The sequence below is a fragment of the Ochotona curzoniae genome, unplaced genomic scaffold (genome assembly GCF_017591425.1).
Source record: "Ochotona curzoniae isolate NIBS_2020 unplaced genomic scaffold, NIBS_Ocur_1.0 contig_1014, whole genome shotgun sequence".
NCBI lineage: Eukaryota > Metazoa > Chordata > Mammalia > Lagomorpha > Ochotonidae > Ochotona > Ochotona curzoniae.
Window position 1 is genome coordinate 10,906,633 of NW_024464920.1, and position 24,195 is coordinate 10,930,827.

At 50.5% G+C, this 24,195-nt stretch overlaps 1 protein-coding gene across 2 annotated transcripts in view; it reads right to left on the minus strand.

The window, feature by feature from the left end:
* PLXNC1 (plexin C1) overlaps nucleotides 1-24,195 on the minus strand; it is a 159,773-nt gene that overhangs the window by 37,835 nt on the left and 97,743 nt on the right. For both annotated transcript variants that reach the window (XM_040980785.1, XM_040980775.1), the window contains exons 11-21: nucleotides 22,332-22,511; nucleotides 20,117-20,204; nucleotides 17,247-17,450; nucleotides 16,950-17,135; nucleotides 14,666-14,768; nucleotides 12,035-12,136; nucleotides 11,623-11,726; nucleotides 7,071-7,109; nucleotides 6,710-6,834; nucleotides 5,955-6,153; nucleotides 2,222-2,368 (exon numbers count right to left, since the gene is read on the minus strand). In XM_040980785.1, coding sequence (XP_040836719.1) covers nucleotides 2,222-2,368; nucleotides 5,955-6,153; nucleotides 6,710-6,834; nucleotides 7,071-7,109; nucleotides 11,623-11,726; nucleotides 12,035-12,136; nucleotides 14,666-14,768; nucleotides 16,950-17,135; nucleotides 17,247-17,450; nucleotides 20,117-20,204; nucleotides 22,332-22,511 — 1,477 coding nt within the window. The remainder of the gene's footprint in view (nucleotides 1-2,221; nucleotides 2,369-5,954; nucleotides 6,154-6,709; nucleotides 6,835-7,070; nucleotides 7,110-11,622; nucleotides 11,727-12,034; nucleotides 12,137-14,665; nucleotides 14,769-16,949; nucleotides 17,136-17,246; nucleotides 17,451-20,116; nucleotides 20,205-22,331; nucleotides 22,512-24,195) is intronic.

Here is a 24,195-nt window from a genome sequence, read left to right on the forward strand (position 1 = left end):
AAATAAATAACGTTCCGAAACAGAAGGGAGGGGAAAAGCACCAGAGGTAAAGTGTGAGGAACAGCTCCCCAGCGGCCCCAGGCCGAGTCCCCCAGCACCGAGCCCACCTCCCCTTTCCAGCCCTGCAGGCTCAGTTCTCCCCCTATATTCACTCACACGGGTTTCTCTTTGGGGACTTTCTCTGTTGCCATTGCCCAGAATCAGCCAAGCCTTGGGATCAGACAAGAAGGGAACCAGTTCCTTTGGCTCATGGTTCTTAAAGTCCCGGAGCAGCAGTGCCTGCGTCTCCTTGGCTTTTTCGGGGAGGGCCACGTGCAGTCCGTGCTCACATGAAGAGATCCAGGAAAGGGAGGGAGAGCGGGGAGAAGCCGAGGCTGCCCCCCAGCTTTCTAACAAGAAGCCCCAGAGGGTCTTGCGTGAATCCCTTCCCGAAAGTGGAGCTCATGCCCCAGTGACTCTTAAAGGCCCCGCAACGTCTCTGAACCCTCCCCAGTGGCTTCTGAAATCTAGTGAGTTTTAAGTTGGAAGACCCTAACCAAATTAAAGGAAGGAACTTCCAGAGACTTCTAGAATGTTTCAGAATGACGCACTGACATTCTCCAGGTAAGGACCAAGGCTGCGGGTGCACCCCCAAAGCAGGAGAGTCCAGGGCACTGATGCAAAGCTTGTCTTTTGTTTTCTCAAGGTTTCCATTGCCGCTGCCTTGTGAGAACTTTCTGCAGAGTTCCATGGATGGATACATGTCTGGGCGCCACACTAGAGCTTGCAGGAGGAGGCTCAGCACTATTACCTGGGTCTGCTTTTCAAGCCTGTGTTCCATGAGCTCTCAACTGAACCCAGGGTTTCACACAGCATCCACGTGCCAGGGGATGCTCCAACATTTGGCTTCACCAAAGGCGTACCCTATCCTTGCAACACCCCCAAGAAGGACGCAAATGTCCAGGTCACCACCTCCACTTTACACGTGAGGAAAAGCAGATACAGCGAGCTTGAGCTTCCAAGCCTTTCCCACCGACACCCAGCTGGTCTGCGGACGAGGCTGCCTGACCCGCCAGGCCACCTTTAGCCACTGTGTCAGGGAGCCCTCTTAAGAGGCGATTCTGCAGCCGCAGCCCAGACCAGCCGCAGCTAGTCCTCAGTGTTAAAATAGTCTCTTCAGGTGCACGTGTCAGGTGGAGCGCAGCAAGTCTCGGCTGCACACGCGTGCAAACACGTTAGGGTGTTGAGAAGCGCAGCTGAGCATGGCGCGTCCTCAGCAGCGGGATGCGCGGGGAACAACTCCTAGCACCTGATCTACCTGCTCCGCCCCACGGACGCCCTCTGCAGCCACAGGTGGTTCTTCCAGAGTAACACTCCCACAGCTGACACCCACACAGCTCCGCCAGGCCTATGACACCCAAGCCCGCTGACCTTGAAGTTAAAAGATCAAGATGAAACCCAGCCATCTCTGCCCCAAGACTGTGTGAACAGAAAAACCCGGATAACTCAAGATTCTAGATTCGCTTTCCATGCTGGGTTTCCCCCTACCCCGCCCCCCGCTAAGAATGACCAATCATCCCCAGTCGGTTCCCTTTCTGCAGGAAAGGTCTTGGATGGAAAGATGGGTGGGTGGGGATGGATTCCAGAAAGCTTCCTGGAGTAAAACCCAGCAGGCAGCCATCCCCCTCCCCCTATAGTGATTTCCAGCGATCGCCTCAAAATATCTATGCGATCACAACACATTAAGTGCGTGACACCAAACATTTATAACTAATCCCTGAAAATAAAGTAAGGGTGCCACGCGGCGTGGGGGAATGCGGTGGAATTTGTCTTGTGTTATCATTCTAAAATAAGACAGCCTCAATTTGGTTGAAATATATCTTCACGCATTGTCTTCCCGGAGCTGGGCCGCGTGTGAGGGATTCTGATTGCAATTATAAGTGCTGAATAGGGAGTAGTTTGCATTTCCTTTGACGATACTGAAAGCCATAAGCAATCCTTGATATTAAAATCTTTGGAAATTGATGAGTGCCCCAGGCATCATTACAATAGTTTGTCTTGCGATCCAAGTAATTAAAATCTATTATGCGAACACGTGTTAATACTTTATCAACTACTGCTTTTAATTAACTATATATGGATACGGCCCCCCGCAGTAGGAATGCATCGTTTCCTTCTAAGTGACCCCCCTCCACAACCCTCCCCTCCATGCTCAGGCAAAGCTCATCCCATGCCAACATACCACGGTGCTGAATTCCGGCACCTGCCACAGCAGCCAGTCCTCGTTGAGGGTGTAGAGGGCTTTGCACGTGATGACATCCACCGGCCCCTTGTTTATCTTCTGGTTCAGGGTCGTCACCAGCAAGTAGAAGGGCTCTCCCACCGTCTCCTTGCGAGAGACACAACAGCCACGGTCAGCTCTCCACACAGTGCCCCCGTACTTCCCAGGGAAAGCGGAGCTTCCGCTTAGTGCGACCAGAGCCAGGACGCAGCGTCTCCTGACAAACACACACCAAAATACAACGCAACTCCCAACAACGCACACGAGGCTCCACTCCGGCGGGGACCTGCCCCGCGCGCCCACGTGCGTGCGTTCGTACGCACGTACGTAAATACGGCACTGTGCGTATACGTGCACAGGCGTGCGCACGTCACGAACCCGCCCACCGGAGACGCAGGTGTGTGCTTGAGCGACAGCGGGTGCTCTTCGGCGGGCCTGTGCCAATGAACGGGCATTTGGCCTTAGTCTGCATCCCCTTACTCAGCTCTCGCAGCTGCTCTTTTTGGTGTCCACAGCCTTTTGGAGGCCAGTGGTCCTCACTTAGCACTCTTCAGCCGATCTGTTCCCAAGGGGCCTGCTCCCAGCCATACCCACCCGGGCACCGCTGCGGGACGGCCAGGGCCGTTTCCTGCAAGGCTCTGCTTAAACACTCGGGCCTATCCCACTAACATCTTCCCCCAAACTCCCCCCACCTGTGCATGCCTTCTCCCGGATGTGCGGTCCCCACACAAGGGGGTGGCATGCCCGTGTCACTTCCGCTGCAACCTCCCTCGGCAGGTGGACCAGGGTCCTCTACAAATTTATAAACCTCTGTGTTCCATAGACATTAGGCCAATGTGCAGGGGATGGGAAGGGAGTGGGGACCAGAAACCCACTGTGCCCTGTGGAGCATGGAAAGGCAGCCAGCCACAGGGTGAGGGCTTGAAGCACCAGCTGAAAGGTTCCGGCCTTTGCCCAGGGCATCCAGCTTTCAAAGAAGCAGACTCCAGGCTCTTGCTGTCCCTTGAGCCAGGAACTGACCTCAGACCCTTGTTTGGGAGTCTCCTAGGCATCCGAACCCCAACCTGTCAGGAGCAAACACAGGTGCCTTCCTCCTGCCTCGTGACCCAGCACACACCCCAGGGCTCCTGCAGCCTCTAGTCCAGAGCAGGACACAGCAGGAATGTTCAGAAATTTCCAAGAGGGAAAGGTGGGCAGTGACACGTGTCTGTCTGTGACTTCACTCTCAGGAGAAACTTCCTTTATTCTGTGATGTGCAAGCTCACTGCTCTCTCCTCTCCCTCCCTATGCTTGTCCATGTCCCGACCCCAAACTTCAAGCCAAGCCCTGCTTGTATATCAGCGCTGGTCACATCTGCCACCAAGTGCCCGGGGGTGGTCAAGCAGCTCTGCTGGGCCGTACAGAGAGGTGAGACTTAGGAAAGAACCTGCCAGCATCCTCTAGAGAACATTCTGGCTGGGCAAGTGACCACCCCCTGGGGCTGCAGCCTGAGCCTCATCCGCATCCCTGAGGACTCTGGTTAAAAACCCCACACTTGACTTCATCAACCTGAGAGAGACTTGGCTTTCCGTGCTCTGAACTTTGCTAGCCAGGGCTGATGGTGGCCAGCACAGGTACTCAGGGGGCCTGGAGGTGCCTTTCTTAGCAGCACAAAGGGTAGGTGAGTACGACCTGCTGCAGCTGATGGAGAGCTGCCAGACGCTGGCGCTGCCCCACCCTGGCTGCACTCCCTGGGGACAGTCCCCAGTATAGTATACAGCATACTCCAGTCCTCTCATGGGCACAATGATCAGAGCAGTACAGACCCCAGGGACTTGTTCAGGGGACTCACTGACAAAGCGGAGGCCATGCTGTCAGCATGCTGTCCTGCCTGGCCATGGAATGGCAGCCATCAGGGGATGGTGACCACTGAACCCACACAGCCTTGAGACTTGGAAAGGAAAGCTCCCTGGGGGGGCTGCGGAGCCCACTGTGAGGTAGGGCAGGAGGAGGAAGACTGTCACAGTGTCCCATACCCCCGTGCGGCACCTGCTGTGGGGCTGGCAGACCCCTGCCCTACAGAGGCATCATCCCCCCTGAATGCCAAAGGCCTGCTCCCTGGCTCCCTGCCACTGAGCATCCCTGCCACCCCCAGCATCCTTAGACACTTTTGAATCAGTACTGAGAAATCGCCACCCAGATGGCTTGGCTTAAGGAGGGCCGTGTGGACTTGCAGCCCATATCTCTTTTTGGAAGGCCTCATTCTCCCCCACAAGAGCCCCACAGGGAACTTCAGAGCAGTGCCCACATCTTGCACTGGGTGGGCAGCTGCAGCAAGCCTTACCCAGAGGACACAGAGCCAGCTGGGGCTGAGGGGCCACAGAGAGTTACAAAGAAGTGTGTACAGAACACGGCACATTGGGCTTTGGGTCCACTCAGACTGATAGGCGGGAGCGGGCCTCGAGACCAACACCAAGGAGCTGGGCCAAGAGACACTGCTGCCTGTGCTTAGCAGCAATTGTGGCTAGAGAAAGCAAAAACCTACCCCAGAAATAGCCACGCAACACCACATCCCCAAAGCACATGATGATTTATACCAAGTAAACAGAAAACAAGGCAGATTTCATTAATCTTAATAAATGGGCATGGCCTCGGGAGAGGAAGGAGTTGGTAAAAAAAAAAAATTGTAAAAAAAAATGGCTGTGCATCTACTTGTAAGATTACATTAAACATTAAACTAAGCACAGTCTATTTAAAGTGCTGCTTTTGGATCTAAACTTAAGCAGCACTGTTAAAACCTGTGGCATAGCAGTGTGTCTTATTCAGAGTTTAATTAGATTTCGGAACTCGCTGCAAATACACAATTAGGCAGTTATGTTGGAATGGGACGGCTGGCAAAATGAAAGAAAAGAGGAGAACTTTCGGTACTGGGGCTCTCAGAGGACCGAAGGGAGGCTGGGTTCAACTAAACATCCTTATTTTCATATGAATATTTTATGAGAATCATGGCTAGCATTTATGGAGTGCTTACTCAGTGCTAAGCAACTGGGTACATTTTCTCAGCTGTGTTTCCCAAAATATCCTTCCTATGCCAGTTCTACAGGTAATGCAGCCGAGTGAGTGGTGAAATCCAGACAGGGCCCAAGTGGTGGGTCCAGGGCCTGCTGCTTTAGCTGTTCTGGAAAGTGGGCATTCGAGAAGAATTTTAGGATCCAACGACATGGATGAAAGCCGCATTCATAGCCTCATCACCTCGTGGCTTAGCTCCGCCAAAGTGAACTCCAGGCCCCTGGCCTGGCTGGGGCCTTGTCCTCGGACGTGTGGAACAGGTGGCATGCAGCAACTGGGCACTTGAGGGTCACGCGCCTATGTGAGACACTTTGTTCTCTGCAGGGTGTGAACTAGTCCCTCCCTCTCCCCACTCCATTTTCCTAAATGCTTGGGCTCTGCTCATGAATGAATGTAGAAGATGAGCCAGTGGGCTCTCGTGTAGAGCCTCATTTGAGAACATTTCTAAACGAATCACCGTCACCAACACCAGTTAGAGCACACTCACATCTTAGCACCCAGGGCAAGGATCAAGAGTAAAATAATCCAGTGCTGACCACTGCAGGGCAGTGAAGACCGAGCCTGGCACGGGCATCAGCCTGCTGCTAAAACGAACCATATGGTGTCTTATGGGCGACAGTGTCCTGGGGACCCACATGACACTTACCCGGAGAAAGCCAGACAGGCAGACGGACATCCAGTTGGTGAGGAGTTTTTCGACCACGGACTCTGTGCGCCTGAGCATGAGTTTGGGCTGCATGTTACTGGACTGCTCCATCAAATCCCTGGTCAGCACCTCCAGGATGCTTGTCAGGTACACAAGCTTGGTTTGCAGGGCGATGGTTAAGAAGGATGCAAACAGACACCTGTGGAAACATACAGCCCCGATTAACTGGCCACCTGGTGGGCCTGGCTGGGAAGCTCGCTGGGCAAGGAATGCTGTCTCCTTGGGTGTTTTCTGTTTTTTTTTTTTTCAAAGGGTTTTTTCAGGGGGATGTCTAGATTCTGACCACTTCTGTCCTCAAGTCATGAAGCCACACACCAATATCCCCATGAGGGCATTTCTGTTTTCAGCTCTTACCCTACAGTAGCAGTAAGAAGTGAGTCTTGAATTTTTTCAGGGTATTTTTAACATTAAAAATAACACTTCTGCTTTTCTGATGAAAACTGGATGGGTTTTGTTGCTGGTGGGGTTTTTTAGGGTTTGTTTTGGGGGAAGCAGCCTGGTCTTTAAATTAGAATTTGTGCTAGGTTGGCGTGATGTAAGCTGGACATGTCACAGCTGCGGAGAAAACAAAAAACAAAACAACAACACAAAAAACACATCTGACCAGTCTCCCTTGGGAAGGGTGCATGTCAAGTTCAGGGGGGTGGTTGACTAGCTCTGCCGGAAACTTTTCAATACCAAAAAGAGCTGAGTACCTGTCCTTCACTGAGAAGTTCTTCTGCTTCTCAAGGGTATGGATCACCGTAACAAGGAAACTCTTATTACAGATGAGAGCATCCAGGGCTGTGAGACTCTCATTCTTGTCATTGGCGTCTCTGTTCTAGAAAGAAAACAAAAGCAATCATCATTTCGTATGGAGTGGTACGAGGATACGAGTTTCAAGAGAGTAGAGAGCCACAATGGGTTTCTCCAAGACAATGAATTATTTACTGTCGAGTTCAGGATCCCCAAACACCCGCAGTAAACACATGATCCTTATGGGGATGACAATGACAATGGCAACACTGGACACAGCACACGCGGTCACTGAGTTCCAATAGGAACGGAGAGACTTACATGCATATCTTCGGTGAAGATGTGTGTGAAGCCACCTGACTGAGAGGAAGGAGACAAAGTTCATTACTCAGAACAGCCAGCGGAAGCAGCATGTTGCTCTGATACAACACCCAAGTCCACTTTCATAAAGCAGAGACGCCGCCCTCTGGGCTAAGGCCTGCTCAGCTCCCCAATCACCCTCAACAATTAGGCAGCTCTCAGAAAGCAGCAGTGCGTTCTGGCAGCCTCTGAGGAGAGCTCACGGGCTCAGGGGCTTAGGGTTGGTACAGGAAGGTTAGCACTCCACTCTTAAAGAGGTGGATGCTGAAGCAGATTATGCAAATATCACTCCCCATTCCCCAAGCAATTTACCTCCTAAGGGCAAACACTATTGGCCAACTTTCCCCAGTGTCAACTAGGTGGCATCTACCCTCTCCACACATAAAGAGGGAATAGAGTTGGGAGGGGAGGATCATAAAAAGCACAGAATCTGGAGCCCAATTTATTGTATTTCAGTCCTAGTTTTATGATATGCTGGTCACATGACATTAGATAAGCCATTTAACCTCTCTGCACCTGACTGCATATATAAAATGAGGACTAGAGGCGCCAGTGCTGTGGTGCAGTGTATTAAACTGCCTCCTGGGATGTTGGCATTCCATGAGTGTGGGTTCAAGTTCTGGCTGCTCCATTTAAGATCCAGCTCATCACTAGTGCCCCTGAAAGAGCAGCAGAAGACAGCCCAACCTTTTGGGTCTCTGCACCCACGTGGGAGAGCCAGATGGAATTCCAGGTTCCTTGCTTCAGGCCTGGCCATTGGCCACTGGGGGGTGAACCAGAGGGTAGAGCATCTTTCTTTTTTTTTTTTTTTTTTTTTTTTTTTGCCTTTCAAATAAATAAATCTTAAGGGGGAAAAAAAAAGAAATGAGGACAAAAGGGGTCACCCTCTCATACGTTTAGGGTGAAAAGAAAAATAAGAGCAAGGTAAGCATTTGCATCAACTCGAGTTGCTGTGTTTGGACCTAATTTATGGCAAATGTGGCCACATTGCTTCTATCCCACTGGCACATTTGTTTGCTTTTTAAAAAGATTAATTCTTATTTGCCTCACAGAGTCACACCAAAGTAGAGATATGTAAATAGATCATCCATTTACTGGTCCACTTCACAAATGCCTACACTGTGAAGGTGGGGACCAGGCCAAAGCCAGGACCCTGGAACTCCATGTGTGTCTCCTACAGCAGTGTCAGGGGCCCAAGCTCTCGGGCCATCTGCTGCTTTCCCATGCCATTAGCAGGGGGCTGGATCAAAGCTGGAGCTGCCAGGACTCAAACTGGCAAACTGGTGCCCGTGTGGGATACTGGAATCACAGACGACAGCCTAACCTGCTTTACAACAATCTGGCCCTGACCACCTGATTTCTGAAAATCTCTTTATGAACCATGTTTTCAGCTCCTGAATATAAACTTTACGATTTGAGGGTTTTAATCATGTATCGTAAATCTTACTGGAATGAATGATCCTAGTTTGAAATCACACTGAGTCATACTTTAAATCAGTCAACAGAATGCAGATTCAAATATCCAAGATTTGTCAACTCGGGGGTGGGTGCAGGTAGTAGCTAAAATATGGGACTAATTTTGTATCTTCTGAGTTTCCAATTCATTTACCCAAGACAAAGGCCTCAGACTATTCTGGTCAAAGTCTGTCCAAGGAACAAGAGAACAGGGCTGGCACAGGACACTGCTGCTTGGGATGCCCGCTTCCCATATAGGGCTGCCGGGGCTGGAAGCCCAGCTCTGCTTCCTATCCAGCCTCTTGCCGATGCACCTGGATCTCTCTGCAACCCGCATGGGAGACTCAGATGGTGTTCCAGGTCATGTGTTGCAGCCTGACCCAGCCCCGGCCATGTGGGCAACTGTGAAGGGAGCCAAGCAGTGGTAGACCCCTGTCTCACTCTTTCTGCCTTTCAAGTTAATTAATTCACTTTGCTAAAAACAAACAAAAGACAAAAAGAAAACAACAACAAAAAGCTCTGGGCTGGCGTTTTTTCTAGTTCCCGATATTTTTAAACTTCATGTAAATAGAACATTTAAAGAGACTATTGACCTTAACGAGGGAAAAACCATCCTGCCTCTTGGTTCTCAGGCTTTTTCTTCCTTCTTATTCAAATTTCCTGGAGGTTAGACTTTCTACTTCCCTTTATTCTCCCATTTTCAGCCAAAGGAAAAAGAGGGAACATAATGAGGAACAAAGCTTGAAAAGCCTGAAGAAACAGCAAAGAACCAGGGACCCGGCAACCACTGGCTTGTTTTTTATTTTTTAATATTTATTTTTATTTAGAAGGCAAATTTCACTGAAAGGAGAGACACAGAGAGAGGTCTTCCATCTGCTGGCTAGCTCTGCAAATGGCCACAACTACCACAGCTGAGCTGATCCAAAGTCACAAGCCAGAAGCTTCTTCCTGGTTTGCCACGGGGGTGCTGGGGTCCCCTGGGCCATCCTCCGCTGTTTTCCAAGACCATTAAGCAGGGGGCTGGATCAGAAGTAGAGCAACTGGGACATGAATTGGCACGCTCATGTGAAGCTGGTGCTGCAGGCAAAGGATTAACTTGCTATGTCACTATGCTGCCTCTGGCTTTCTTTGGGCATCTCCAGGTTTTGCCTTCTGCTCTCTAGAAGGTTTTGATCAACAAGCCCCACCTCCAGGCCTGGACACCTGGGTCTGCGTCCCACGGTCAAGGGCCCAAGTCCCAGAAAACCTGATCTGTAGCATGCAGGGCATGCCATGGGACACTGGCCTCACCTTGGTGTGTCCCTGGGGTGCACATCCGGGTCATTACACATTCAGTTCTGACGGATGTTTTCTGGGCAGCATTTTGACAAACTTGGGCTTGTTCTTCCTGGGTCCTCTCCTTGAACAACTCCTTCTGACTTCAGTTTTTACAGCTTTCCCAGTTGCCTCTCAAACATACACATAACCCACAGCTGAATCGCTTGGCTGTTTGCAACTATCTCTCCTAAAATAGCATCACATTGTGCCTGGGACTTTTTAATACTCAACATGCTGCAGTCTTCCTTGACATTCCCCACTCCATCTTGCTCTTTGCTGAGCAGATTTAGAAGCTAGGAAATTTCTTGCTCTGGCCACAGATTACTCTATTCGGCACTCAAGGGCAGTCATTAACGGTAAAAGCCCACACAGTACTCATGGTGATGGTCGAAAATCTCTGTTATTTGATTGCTATTAAATTCTTAATGGGGATCTGAAAGAGCTGGGAAACAGGACTTGTGATGCATCCCTAGTGGAGGTCCTTTGCACTGTCATCCTGATTCGGGAACCTGCAGCTTCCTTCCCAGGTGTTCTGCCATGGGAACAGAGGAGGGGCTAATGGCAGAACTTGGTGCTAGCCCCTCTGATGGGACAAGTTTAAAACAAAACAAAACAAACACCACAAGTACAAGAAAATGAAATCCTTTGTAAGGCCTTCTTGATTTGTAAGGCTTGGATGAACCAAAGATGACAGGTGTTTTGAGGGAGAGGTCCAACCTCAAGACACAGCAGGGCACACCCCCGTGTCTACTAGGAGAATTATAGAGAAGTTGAAAATTGTTTACTGCATGTGTCTGCTTTTCTGAACTCTGGGTTCCTGCCAATGAGCCAAGAAATTTCTGCTAAGGTGAGGCCCAGGGCCCCTTTGGCCCTAGAGAGTTTTCTGGCTAGATCTGCAGTAGGACAACTGTGGTATTGATGTGTTCCAGAGGCTGCAATGTGGTCATCAGTTCTAGACCAACAACAGTAACAACAACAACAAAAGTGGAGGAGGGCAATCTGGTGGAGCTGGGGCTGTTGGGATGTGATGGAGAAAGACTATACCTTATCAAAGATGACTTGGGAGGGTTAAAAGGAAGAAGGTTGAGTGAGCAGGTGAGAAAATGGAGGTGTCAGAACACAGGTGACCAATGGGTTCAACTGACAACTCCTTCGCGTTCTAGAACAAACGAATCATTCCGTGTAGCTAGTTCCACTCAATGAGTATGACACAAATGGTCAGCTAAGGAAAAACTGCCAGAGAGAACTAGAAAGACACCACATGGCTACAATGCCTGTTAGCAGCTCAGAGTCCTTACAAGTTGGCTTCCCCTTGCCCCACTTCCGGCCACAAGGACTCTCTTTTCCAACTTAGAAGCAAGAGTGAAGCAATGGAAGTCATGCAGATAAACACAACCAATCGGCCAGCCCACCATGTATTGATCGTTAAAGAAATGAGCTTACTTCCCACCCTGGGTGTAAAACAAGGTGAAAATCATCCCTCTGAAGTTCTGTGCCTCTTAAGTTGCTGCTACTAGACCAGGAGTAATCGCCTCTGACCCATCACTATTTTCTTGTCAACTCCGTGCAATTAGTAATTTTCCTCCTGCCTGCTCTGCTCCAGCTTAAGCCGTTGAATTTTTGTCCCGGACCTATTAGCTACAGCTGCCTTGGAAGCAAACACACGCTCTGACAGAGAGCAACAAGCACGTTCATTATTATTCAAGAGTCAACCCTAGGAGGATGATCAATGCTCTTTTACCTCCGGGAAGAAAGTCCTCAGAGCAAAATGTTTGTAGTCAAGGAAGGGAACGGTTCCAAAACTATCAACCACATCCAATTTATCCATCTGCAGCTCAGCAAAGCCTGCAAGACACAATCCCAAGAGCAATATTTTAACTCAACAAACAATGGAGAAGATCTTGTGCTGTTTTGTCTAATGCGGAGTGTGACCTTGGTTTTCATTACGGAAGAAACAATAGATAATTACGTGGTTGGCTGCAGAGAAGAGCTGCAAAGAAATACAAAGCCGGGCCCAGGCCCTGCTGCACAGTTGCTGCTGGTATACAAATATTTCTCATTTACCCTAGCTGTTTTCATGGATGGGCCAAAAAAAATTTTTTTTTTTAATCAAAAAGGCTTGCTATGATACAAACAGAAATGCGGGCCCCTACCATCACGGATCTCTTTGCGAAGCTCACTTTCCAGCAGTTCCAGCTGTTGGCTCTGCTTGCGACTCAGTTCCTGGGATTTGTGCCTGGTCACTCCGACAGCCGCTGGGGGGAGAGAGAGAGAGACGCTCTTGTCAGGGGGACGGGAGGGCTTGGAGAGACCCACGACCATGCCAACCAATCTTTACACTTCCCTCAACAAGGAAGAGGAAGTGCATTTGTGTGCAGGCGGGAAGGGTGAGTGGGAACAGAGAATGAATGAGACCAGAAAGCAGTGCGCAAGAGCTGGGCTGCCCATGGAGGGGTCGTTCACTCCAAGGGGAAGATGCTAAAATGCAACATTAAAAGAAAAAAAATCCACTCATCTTAAAAATGAAAACTAAATCAAATAACCTTCACTTGTAACCAAAGATCCCAGTAGGCTGAAAAGTAATAAAATAAGCCAAGTTTCCCCGCAGCCACAGGCCACTCATATTGTTCCATCCTTTTGGCTGAGGTTTCTAAACATCCCCGGAGAAATGAAGTCTGGACTGCAAATGGCAGAGATCGAAACCCCAGGGCTACACAGCTGACTGTACCCATGGAAGCCAAGCTGGTCCCACCTAATGGGGCCATGTGGTCGGGGGCGTATGGGGCTTGTTGGGCCACCGTCTTTCGCTTCCAATTGAGCTGTCAAGACAGTAAACAGAATGGAGCAGGGGCTTGGGTCCCTGTCCCCTGCTGTGTCCTATCCTATGCTAGCTGTGTGACCTCAAGGAAGACCCTTCAGGTCTCTGTGCCTGGCTGCTTTATTTGTTCCAGGGCCTATCTCTCTGGGACCTTGACATACTTACAACAGGCAACTCACAGCAAGAAAGAACTTAACACTTTTAAGAAAAATAAGTACTCAACAATCAAATACCAGCACTCACTAAGCTACAGTTCTTTCAAGAGAATACTGCCTGACACAAGGGCTCTGCTATCCATAGGCACAAATGGCATTGGAAGAGACAAAATGCAACACACTCCTTCCATGGACCACTTTACAAGGCCAACAGTCTTAACGTGTGCTACGCACCTCCAAGAAAACTGTGGAGCATCAATGATTCCCAAACTTCCAAGGTCACAGCAGCCTCTTATCAGCAGTGTCACTAGGGAGCACTGCGCCCCAGGCTACACTTGTTACAACGCAGGGGTGCTGAGTGTGGCCACTCTGCTTTGATGGGACGGTGGGGAACTCCTGCTCTGGCCAAAGATCCCACAACCCTGCCTCAGGCCTTGCAAGTCCCAAGTGCAACCCAGAGCCCTGTGTCAAAGACAGTCCAAGTCACCTTGAAAGGCAGACACGGTCTCTACAGAGCCGAGGGAGGGATACAGCTCAACGTTGACAAGACGAGCTCCAAGTAAATCTGACTAGAGCTGACAGCGGCCGGAGGTTCGTGAGCACCCCAAGCCTGATTCTGGATTGTAAATATACAATGGGGGGAAGGCAATTTGGGCAGGACATTCACAAAGCAGAGCCTCAAGTGATCATCCAGCAGGACAAAACAGGGTCCCGGCAGAGAGCATTCATCACATGAAGCCAGCTAATTATACACATAAATCCTTCCCTCGCTGGACCGTGAACACCCTGAGGGGAAGCACTGGGCCTTAACTCAGCTGCAGATCCAGCTGCATCAGCAACAGAACAGATGCTCAGGAAACAACAGGTAAGGGAGAACCAGCATGAATGAAAGAATGAGACAAAGAGAATGTAGAAGAAGACATGAGCAAACTGCCTCTGTTAGATGATGATGATGCAGTGCCAGACTAGGAGATGGAGAGGAGTTCTTTCTTTCTTTCTTTTTCAAAGGAGGAGAAGGGAAAATAGAAACAAAAGGAATAGAAACAAAACTCAGCTCACAACCGGAGGTTGCAAGCTAAACAGTCACAGGGAGCAACACACGGGTGGGCTAACTGGCTTGCAAGAAGACAACAGGGAGTGGTGAAGACTGTGGTGAGGACTCCAGGAGGACACGGCCTTTCTCAGGAGGGCAGCTCCAGGACACGGATGCCATGGGAAATCCAGGACTCACTGATTCCTCCGTTCTGCAAACTTGCAAGAGATTTTCCCTTTTAACATGTGTATTCATCCAAGTCTTAAATGCTGTCCACTTCTTTCATCAAAAGACCGGGTGGCCAAATGAAAGCAAATAGCAGAGGCCAGATCAGTGGAGAACCACCATGGGCTGTTGCAGACCTAATGAGTCTCAGGTCATGTTCACAAATGACCCAGTTCCACGTCTGAAGTCCAGTTCTGTCAGGAAAGACAGGACTAGGGGACAGGTGCGGGAGGAGCTGACCAAGTCCCCTGAGGGCGGAAGAACTTCCAGGGAAGGATGGCAGTGGCTTATTAGCGAACACCAACCAAACCAAGTGGGTTCAGTACCACACCTCGGAGACCCAGCCTCTTGTACAAGAGGCCTCCTGAGAAATGTTTCAGAGGCTCTCGCCATGTGCCCGGGACCCTTTTCCCAGAGTTCTGACCTGAGGTTTCATCCATTAGTGTTTAAGGGAAGCAAAGAGCCCCCTCCCCAACCCCCAGAGCTGAACAGCTTGCCCGCCCTACAAGAGACCCCAGGGGAAGTGATGTCTCTCAGTGAATAAGACACTTACCAAAAATGACAATAACCAGCAGGACGGGAAGCACAATGAGAAAGTACCACGTGGAGGGAACCGACTCCTGCTCCACAAACAGCTCCAGGTTTCCCAGTCTAACCTAAAAGGAGAGGCGCGTCAGACCCTAGTTAGGTACCCTATGCCACCCAAGATGGGGGTTCCCCACTTAAGATACACTCAGAGACGTGGGGCACTCCCAAGGGTGAGCTGAGCTCCGACCCCAACAGCAGGCCCTGGGCCTCGGTTTCCTAATACGTTCCTTCATGGTGGGTCGCCCCAGATCTTCAGCAGTCCCCCTACACCCCTGCAGAGTGGACCCACGAGGGGGCAGCTAGCACAGGCTCAGCAGCGCCCCCACCTTTGCTTCCAGGGCACCAGCGAGCTCCAGCCCTATTCTGCATGTCATGACAGGATGCTTTGGACTAAAAGCACTCAGCTGTTACAACGCTGGCCCTGCTGACTCGCTACTCTGAGGGACTATTCCAGGCTTAGCTTTCATTTATTTTTTTTTTTCCTCCCATTAGAAAATTTCCTAAAACATGTAAGGGGAAAAGGCATGCTGTTCATCCCTTCCCACTTCACCTGCCTTTTGGTTGTAGTTGTAAAGGCTCATGCGCCACGACCAATGCCAAAGTCAGCTCACATCACTCCTCCTCATGCCTTTCCAATGCTTGGCAGAACTCAAACGCTAAGCCCCCAGGAGCTAGTGTTGTGTGGTGCAGTGCACTCAACTGCTGCCCATGACACCAGAATCCCATGCTAGAGCACTGATTTGGGTCCCAGCTGCTCTACTTGTGATCCAGCTTCTTGTTAATGTTCCTGGAAAAGCAGCAGGGGATGGCCCAAGTCCGTGGACCCCTGTCCCCACACCCATGTGGGAGACCAGGATGGAGTTCTAGGCTCGTAGCTCTGCCCTGGCTAAGTCCTGGCTGATATGGCCATTTAGGGAGAAAGAACCAATGGATGGAAAACCTCTCCATTTACCTTTGGTTCTGCTATTCTGCCCTTCAAGTAATTAAAATAAATCTTTAAACCCAAAACAACAACAACAAAACCCTGAGCCCCAACTGTGGCACACAAAGTTCTCATCTGCTTTTTTCTTATCCAGTTACCTCTCTCCCAGTGTTCCAGCATTCCCGTGGTTCCCACCATGGGTCCACACTGGCCTCCTGGGGACTTTGGGGCCCTGGCTCAGCTGCCATCATCACAGATACCCGTAGCCCACCATCACAAATGGGTAGCCCTGTGCACCCTGTAACAACCACCGCCTCCTAACACATTCTTTCATAAGTCCTAAGCATCTCTTGAGGCAAGCACCCAATGCCCAGGCCTGTATCTATGTTGCTCCCTGCTGTGCTGCCGCTGGGTGGGCACAGATTCCCCGGAGCTGTATCCCGAGTGACGAGGAATGCAGACATGAGCCCTTCTCAACATGGAAGAGAGATGCCTTAGGAGTTACGTGTTGCCATTGATTTTCCAGCCAATCGCATCCCTATACTACACAGACGGACCAGGGAGACTCCAGAGAGCCCAGAATCTTCTCAAGGCCACACGGCGACTGCCTGCTCCAGCCGGGACCTGGATGCGCCTTTGTTCTGACTTCAAGTCTTCTTCCTCGTCCTTTCTCCGGTGATTTATGACGGTGGCTGGGAAAGCATCTTCAACAGAGGCTGCGTGGCGCCACACGTGACGCCAACACTGGGAAGGGCAACTTTGGAGCTGTTCCCCTTCTCACTTGGTCTTTCATCTTTATTGTGGGCCACAAATATCCCAGGGATGGCTCCTCCCAGCGTGTCAGGGAGAAGACATCCCGGAAGGCAAGACTGCAGTGGTGAAGGAAGAGGCCCATAAGCCACGGACTGTCTGGTCTCGGTCAGACTCCAAGCTGATCCTGAATGAGCGAGATGAAGCTCCTGCCTGGGGCTTCTGCTGGGACCTTCCAGCTCCGCATTTGGGAACAGAGTGACAGTTCTTCCATCAAGGGGACTCCTGGAGAAGCTCTGAGCTTGATATACAGCAAGAACCAGAGTCCTCAAGCTTCAGTCGTGTCACAGGTATCAGTGCCTTCAGCATGCTGACATTCGCCAGGGCCGGTGAGCGCAGGCTGCCAACTCTTGGAGGAATTGTGTTGAGCGTACACTACCTGCTTTGTTTCCTTCTATTTCGAGCAGGGAGGTAAATAGCCAGCGAAGATTGTGCCTACCCCACCACCCCCGGGGTTAGCCAAGGAGTTAGCAAAAACTTGGTTTAGAGAGCAAGTGGCATCGCCCCAGTGACTTACACGAACTTTCTTGGAGGAGGTGGCGATGCTGTTGGCAGCAGTGATGTCTTTCACTTTACAAAGAATGGTGGTAAGATCCTGGTTTCTCGTAATGTTCTCAAAACTACAATTTAATTGCCCATTTTCCCCATAGAAGAGGGTGATTTCGATGTCTGTCTTAGAAATGTTGAAGTTGTCATTTTCTTTCTGCGGAAGCAGAAAACAAAGGTGAAGGCATCAGGCCACTTGCGGAAGGCCACCTGGCCAGCCCAGGAGGCCGGGGACCACCCACTGCAGCAGATAAGGCTAGATACATACCTGGATTTTGACGGCCAATTCTGTGTCTACCTCAGAATCCACCCGGTACCCTGTGAATCTAGGGTCCTCGAGGTATTGCAAAGTCCCACAGTCCAGGTAGGTATCCTGCACCCTCAGCTTCACGGTCACGTTCATGCGCACTTTCAAACTCTTTAAACTGGGGGCTAGGAACCTGCAGGAAGTCGTCACGCAATGCTCAGAGACCTGGCAGAGAAGGAAAGGAGCATTTTAGGAACTTCACTACAGAATCTCGGCTCTGCTCTCTGACAGCCCAGTGATCTTGGCAACTACGAGACTTCTGGGTGCCTCTGTTTTTCCTATCTGTACAATGATACTGACTCTGCCCTTGGGACTAAACAGCCTTGAAGTAAATGAGACAGGGGCTCCTTCCATGAAGTGAGGGTTAAACTACATGGGATCACACATGCAGAAATGCTTAGAACAGGACCTGCTTAGTGGAGTTAGCCCTCCATGATACATGCCAGCTATTACGATTACTGCTGTTGTTGGCAATGGAAGTCATCAGCAGAAATGCTGTGGGAAAACTAGGCACAAACGAGCCATGTGGACAAAGAGGAAGATGCTGGCCCGAACACTCAGGTGTTCCTGGGGGCTGGAACAGTGGAATCGTGGGAAGCTACTAGAAGGAAGACGAGACCCTGACCTGCCTGTGTTGGGGAACCTCCTGTGCATGTAGGCAGAAGTCACTAACCACAAAGACGAAAGGCCACTCTGATGCCCCCTGGAAACACAAGCAAAAGAGACTGTGTTCCACAACCAACTGATGACCACCAAGGATGGGAAACGAGGTGGAGAATGTGGCCTGACCGACAGGTGGAGTTTTAAAAAACGTACAATTGCATAGCCATTTTCAGGTGGCAGGGGAACAGGAGGCAGGACCAATGTTTGGAGAGAAAGTCCTTTTGTCCTTCTGGTGTCACAACATAAACAAGGGGGTAAAGGAGGGGCCATGAGAAGGCACAGAGGCCTCCAACAGTGTGGGTGTGGCCATGCATGACCGGCCCTCTGCCTCCTCCATGCGTCCCCACACCACTGCAGCCCGTGCACGGACAGCATGGAAAGCACTGTGGCCCCTGGCCTTTCCCACCTGGCTCCACAGCCTTTGGCCCAGCAGGCTGGCCTCATATAAAAGATGCCTTTCAGAAGACTCTGCAGTCCTTGGATCATCCAGCCTCAGCCTCCCCAAGGATCAACTCCTGCCCCCCGATCTTCCTCTTTGCTCTCTTCTGCCCCATCACATCCAAAGCACCCTCTTCTCCTTTCCCGATACTCTCACTCCAATCGTGTTGCCTCACCTTTCCTGAATGGGCACCACCCCTGCCTGCACACAGGCACTCCAAGGCCATGTTGCAGCCATCTCTCTCAGTTCCAGCTGAGTGGAAGGAAGCTGTCTTCCATACTGGAAGTCACCGTCTGCTTTCACCTGTCTGCACCCCTGCCCACTCTGCAGACATGCTCACCTCCACCCCAAAGCCACCGTCCTCTGCCCTGGAAACACATGGTGCTTCCTTGGTCCTCACGGGGCTCAGAGCTGGCAGGGAAGCCAAGAGCTAAGCACTTGACCACCCCGGCACTGTTGACTTGCAATACTAGCACGGGGACAGCTCCTTCTCCAGGAAGTCATCCTCACTAATCTTTAATCCTTGCACCCAGCAAAACTGTCGTCGTTCTTTTCAAGATTGATCAATTTATTTTGAAAAACAGAGTTACAGAGATGGAGGAGGAGAGAGAGAGGGAGATCCTCCATCTGCTGGTTTACTTCCTAGATGGCTGCAGGTCCCAGACTGCGGCAAAGCTGATGGCTGGAGCCAACAGCTTCCTCAGGGTCTCCCACGCAGGTGGCAGTAGCCCAAACCCTTGTGTCATTTTGCACTAATTTTCGCAGGCCATTAGCAGGGAGCTGGATCAGAAGCAAGGCAACTGCGACAGGAACCTGGCCTTACTGGCTTCAACACAATGTTGAGCTCCACCAAAATGTTTTGCCCACAGTGGATGCTAATAAGTTCTATTTGGCCTGGCAGCAGCCACTAAGAAAGGGTGCAAGTTCATGGACAAGCTCAAGCAGAAGGTCCCCTTCTACAGAAATCGCCCAAGCGTGCAGCATGGAAGCACGGCCCAGTAGAGGGTGGGGGCTGGCTGTGTGTGCAGCATGAGGCGGGGAGGCTGACGCACGGGCAGGCAGGCTGAGGCCCCAACCCTGCACTGGTCCCAAGCAGGGTCTGTGGGCACTCAGAGATCTGCCAGTTGCTGTAGGAAGTGGTCAGACAGGGCTAGAATGGCTGCTTACTAAGGAAAGGGGAAGAGAAAATGCGGAAGACATACAGGAAGGGTTTAGAAGTGTGTTTGCTGGAGGGGCACCCTCGGCACATATCTGAATTCCCTCCTCTCCCCTCCAGCTCCTAGTGGCAGGAGCTTTGATCAGAGGCTCCCAAGAGCATCACGAGGCACCAACAGAATTGGTAAGGCACAGGCAGGAGGAGGCCAGAGGTGGGAACCAGACCCCACTGTGGGGAAGAGAAGACCACTCAGAGGGCAGAGAAGGGAGCTGTGACAAGATCTCTGGGTCTCAGGCCAAGTCGGCCTACCTGCCCCCTGCTAACCTCACTGTCACACCTCGGCCTTTCCCAGAGTGATTTCACGCATGCAGATCAAAGAGGCCGGCTGCAAACCACAGGGGGAGGAGGCAAGTTCAGGTCTCTTTCCTCCATGCTGCAGCTTGAAGGACTCAGGTACAAGCGGAAGGTCTGACTTTACATCACACAACAGGTGAAAGATGAGAACATCGAAGGAGGACCAGGCAGAAACGGCCCCCAGACACCCTCGCGTGGTGGTGGCAGCGCCAGACTTACATTTATGTTTCCTCTTGACTCGTGAGAGATGATTAAGTTGTCAATGACGTCAAAATTTCGGCCCATGATGGTGATATTCTGACCGCCACTGCAAATGGGGAAAAAAAAAAAAAGAAAAATCAGGATCAAGAAAGGCTTCATGGTAAACACACAAGTGTTCCACCAATGGATTTACAATTAATGCTAAAGTCAGTAACGTGAGAAAATGAACCGATTTTTCATTTAGGTCGCCCACTCATTTTACAAATCTCAGAAGGATCCCCGGCACATATTCATGACTTGGAAGATATAGACATATAAAAATTGAAGGTCAGATATTACTTTCAATGCCTAAATTCATTCACAGTTGGGCTGTTTTTCCACCTATAATCAGATCATCACCTGCACCTTGAGAGGGTTTCAATAAACAGAATTTTGTTTGATTGCTGTTTAATCTATATGAAGATTCTTCAATCTAACCATTTTCAAAATCAAACACCCAACCTACCAATTACAGCTTATTTAGCAAGATAGGGAATACATTGGACAAGGTAAAATTATAAATGACATTAAAGAGAGACATTCCTATCTGGGAAACCTATGGCAGCTGCTTTTCTCCCTCGCACTTGTAGCCCAGTGATCTCCCATAGGCTCAGTGACTCCTGACATGCGTACCTCGGTCCTTGGCTGGGACAGCAACAATTGCCTACAACTCTGGCCACAGCTGGGGCCCTGATCACAGAGGCTGCTCTTTCTAGGGGGCAGGGACCTTGGCATGTCAGGTCCAAAGGTTAGCCAATTTTATGACAGCAAAACCAGGAGGTGGACACAGGCAGCTGGAGCACGGAGGGTGGAGAGGAGAGGCGGGGCACTAAAGCTCTCAGCTGTAAGTGGGAAGGGCTGAGCTGGGCTGGGGATACGCTATGGACAGCACTGAAACACTGAGCCACGTTGTTCTGCTGACCGCCAGACGGCAAGACGCCCTGTTCTTGCTGCAAGCACAGCGCCTAAGGAGCCTCTGGCGACTCAGCCTCAACCTGCCACCATAAGCCCCTAACGCTGTTACAGAACAGGAAGCCTCGATGACTCAATGCCCCAGGCCACACTGCCTGGGCCCTGGGTCAAGCTGTCTGAACCCTCTTGGGGTCTCCGTTCCCTCCTGGCTGCGAGGTCAGACTTAGTCTCTACACCCCAGACACGTAGTGAGTGCCGCAGCAATGCCTGACTTTATTTATAGGACAGAATTAGTCCCAGAGCGGGCGAGCGTCATGCAGGCTTTCACTCTTCCTGCCACCATCGTTCTGGGCTGAACTGTGCACCTGCAACATCCGTATGCAGAGGCCCTCCCCTCCAGTCCTGCAGCCTGGGACTGTGCTTGGAGATAGGGACCTTAAAGACACAAAGTCTTTAAGATGGGGCTGGGCCCCCATCTGATGACAGAGGTCCAACACAATCTCTCCAGGGGGGACACAAGGAGGCCAGGCCAGGCCTTGGGAGAAACCAGCCAGGCCAACATCTTGACCTTGGACTTGGGGCCCCTGGAGCTCCATTTCTGTTGTTCCCAGCCTTTTAGCACCTCCCCCTCATCTCCTTGCTACTATTGATTTTTGTTCTTTTTCTTCATTTTTAAAATAAAGCTTTGGAGCTTTACCTGGAGAGCGCTTTGAAAATTAGCTTCATACTCTGTTAGGTAAAGAAAATATCTTTTGGATTCTATGACAAAATCTAAAGGTAAATTTCAATTAATGAGGGAGAGATTAAAAAAAAATGGAAAAAAGTCTGCTTTGGATTCTCCATCCTCTCCTTAGGAAGCTTCCCTTAACTGTGAGGCCTGCAGTTCATTTCCATAACTGCCAGCATTTCCTCCAAAGAGTTCAAAACAGCTTACTGTAAGGTTACAAAGTGAAAGAAGAGAGAGGTCTTTTATCAGGAGTGCGACTGACACAGTGTGAGAAGGGTGATTTATGTGTGTTAGAAACCAGGCTAACAACAGTCACTGTGACTGTAGAGGCATTTTAGCTGTGAGCTTCCCGGTAGCCACAGTTAAGACGAAAACAGGATGTGCTGCTAACGTTGGTCGTGACCATGGGAAGCATGCAATGTGACAGGTATACGTTCTTCCAGTCCTCAAAGGGACTCCGGGAGAAGCACTCAGAAAGGACTCGTCTCCTTCCACAACCTCTCTGCCTCAGACTCAACCATGATGGGAGAGAAATGTCAGCAACCTCCAAAGTACCTGATCCAGGTGGTAGCAGGAGACACGTGGGAACAGTGCGGAAGGGCAATATAGGACAGGGGTCCCACGGAAGCGCAATTCCCACCATCGAACTGGATGCATACATCCTTCATTTCCTTCCGGCTTGACGGGAGCGAGAACTTCATATGGGTGTCATTTAGCACATGGCTAACCCGTATCCTAGAAAGAGGCAGAGAATGTTTCGTGCGTGACATAGACACGCGTGCAGCTGATGTCCCAAGACCACAGCCTATGAATTCCACTTGGAGGACAGCGCTTCCTGATCGATCAGCTGCGGGCAGCCGCTGATGAACCCGGGGCTGCGGACCGGATCTTGAGGCATGTGGGGTTGGCTTCCTCTGTGCCCCGTGCATTTTCATCTTTTTATTTGCATGCCCTCTTAGAAGTGAAAAAGAAAGGAGAAGTTAACAAGTGCTCCCAGCAGCCCCGAGAGAAAGTGGAACAAGGCCTGAGGGCTCACAATAGGAAGGAACTGTGGTTAACAGTGCTGTGTTTGATGATGGCCCTGTTCTGAGAGACACACTGAAGGTTCCACGACAAAGGGCTATGGGTCTGGGATGTGCTGGGAAGTCACTGCAGCCACTACTCCCACCTTGCTGCCCCCTCTCCCCACTCCCCAAAACAATGAAACAAGACTGGCCAAATGTTGATGAACATCAAAGCCAAGGCAGAGAAATCCATTACTGGAATCTTTCTTGTATAGGTTTGAATGTTTTCATAATAAAAAGATTTTTAAAATAATTTTTTTTAAAGATTTATTTTTATTATTTTTTTCATTGGAAAGGCGGATATACAGAGAGGAGAGACAGAGAGGAAGATCTTCCGTCCGAGGATTCACTCCCCAAGTGAGCGCAACGGGCCGATACTATGCCAATCCGAAGCCAGGAGCCTCTTCCGGGTCTCCCACACGGGTGCAGGGTCCCAAAGCTTTGGGCCGTCCTCGACGGCTTTCCCAGGCCACAGGCAGGGAGCTGGAAGGGAAGCGGGGCTGCCAGGATTAGAACCGGCGCCCATATGGGATCCTGGACGTGCAAGGCGAGGACCTTTAACCACTTGCGCCACTGCGCTGTGCCCTAAAATAATTTTTTGAAAGATTTATTTTTTTACAAAGTCAGATATACAGAGAGGAGGAGAAACAAAGAGAAAGATCTTCCATCCAATGATTCACTCCTCAAGTAAGCGCAACGGCTGGTGCTGTGCCAATCCGAAGCCAGGAGCCAGGAATTTCTTCCAGGTCTCCCACATAGGTGCAGGGTTCCAAGGCTTTGGGCCATCCTCGACTGCTTTCTTAGGCCTCAAGCAGAGAGCTGGATGGAAAGTGGAGCTGCCGGGATTAGAACCGGCGCCCATATGGAATCCCAGCGCGTTCAAGGCGAGGACTTTACCCACTAGGCCACCGTAGTGGGTCCTAAAATAATTTTTAAAAAAATTTCAAAAGACCCAGATAAGAACTGGGACAAAAATGGATCACAGCGAAGGTGGTAATTCTGTTGTTTAAAGATCAGGGAATTGGGTCCAGCGCAATAGTCTAATAGCTAAAGTCCTCACCTTGCATGCACCAGGATCCCATAGGGGCACTGGTTTGTGTCTGCCTACTGCACTTCGCACCCAGCTCCCTGCTTGTGGCCTGGGAAAGCAGTGGAGGATGGCCCAAAGCCTTGGGACCCTGGACCCACATGGGAGACCCAGAGGAGCCTCCTGGCTCCTGGCTTTGGATCGACTTAGCTCTCGCTGTTGTAAGTTACTTAGGCAGTGAACCAGTGGACAGAAGATCTTTGTCACTCCTTCTCTCTGTAAATCTGCCTTTCTAATAAAAAGAAATAAATCTTGAAAAAAAAAAAGG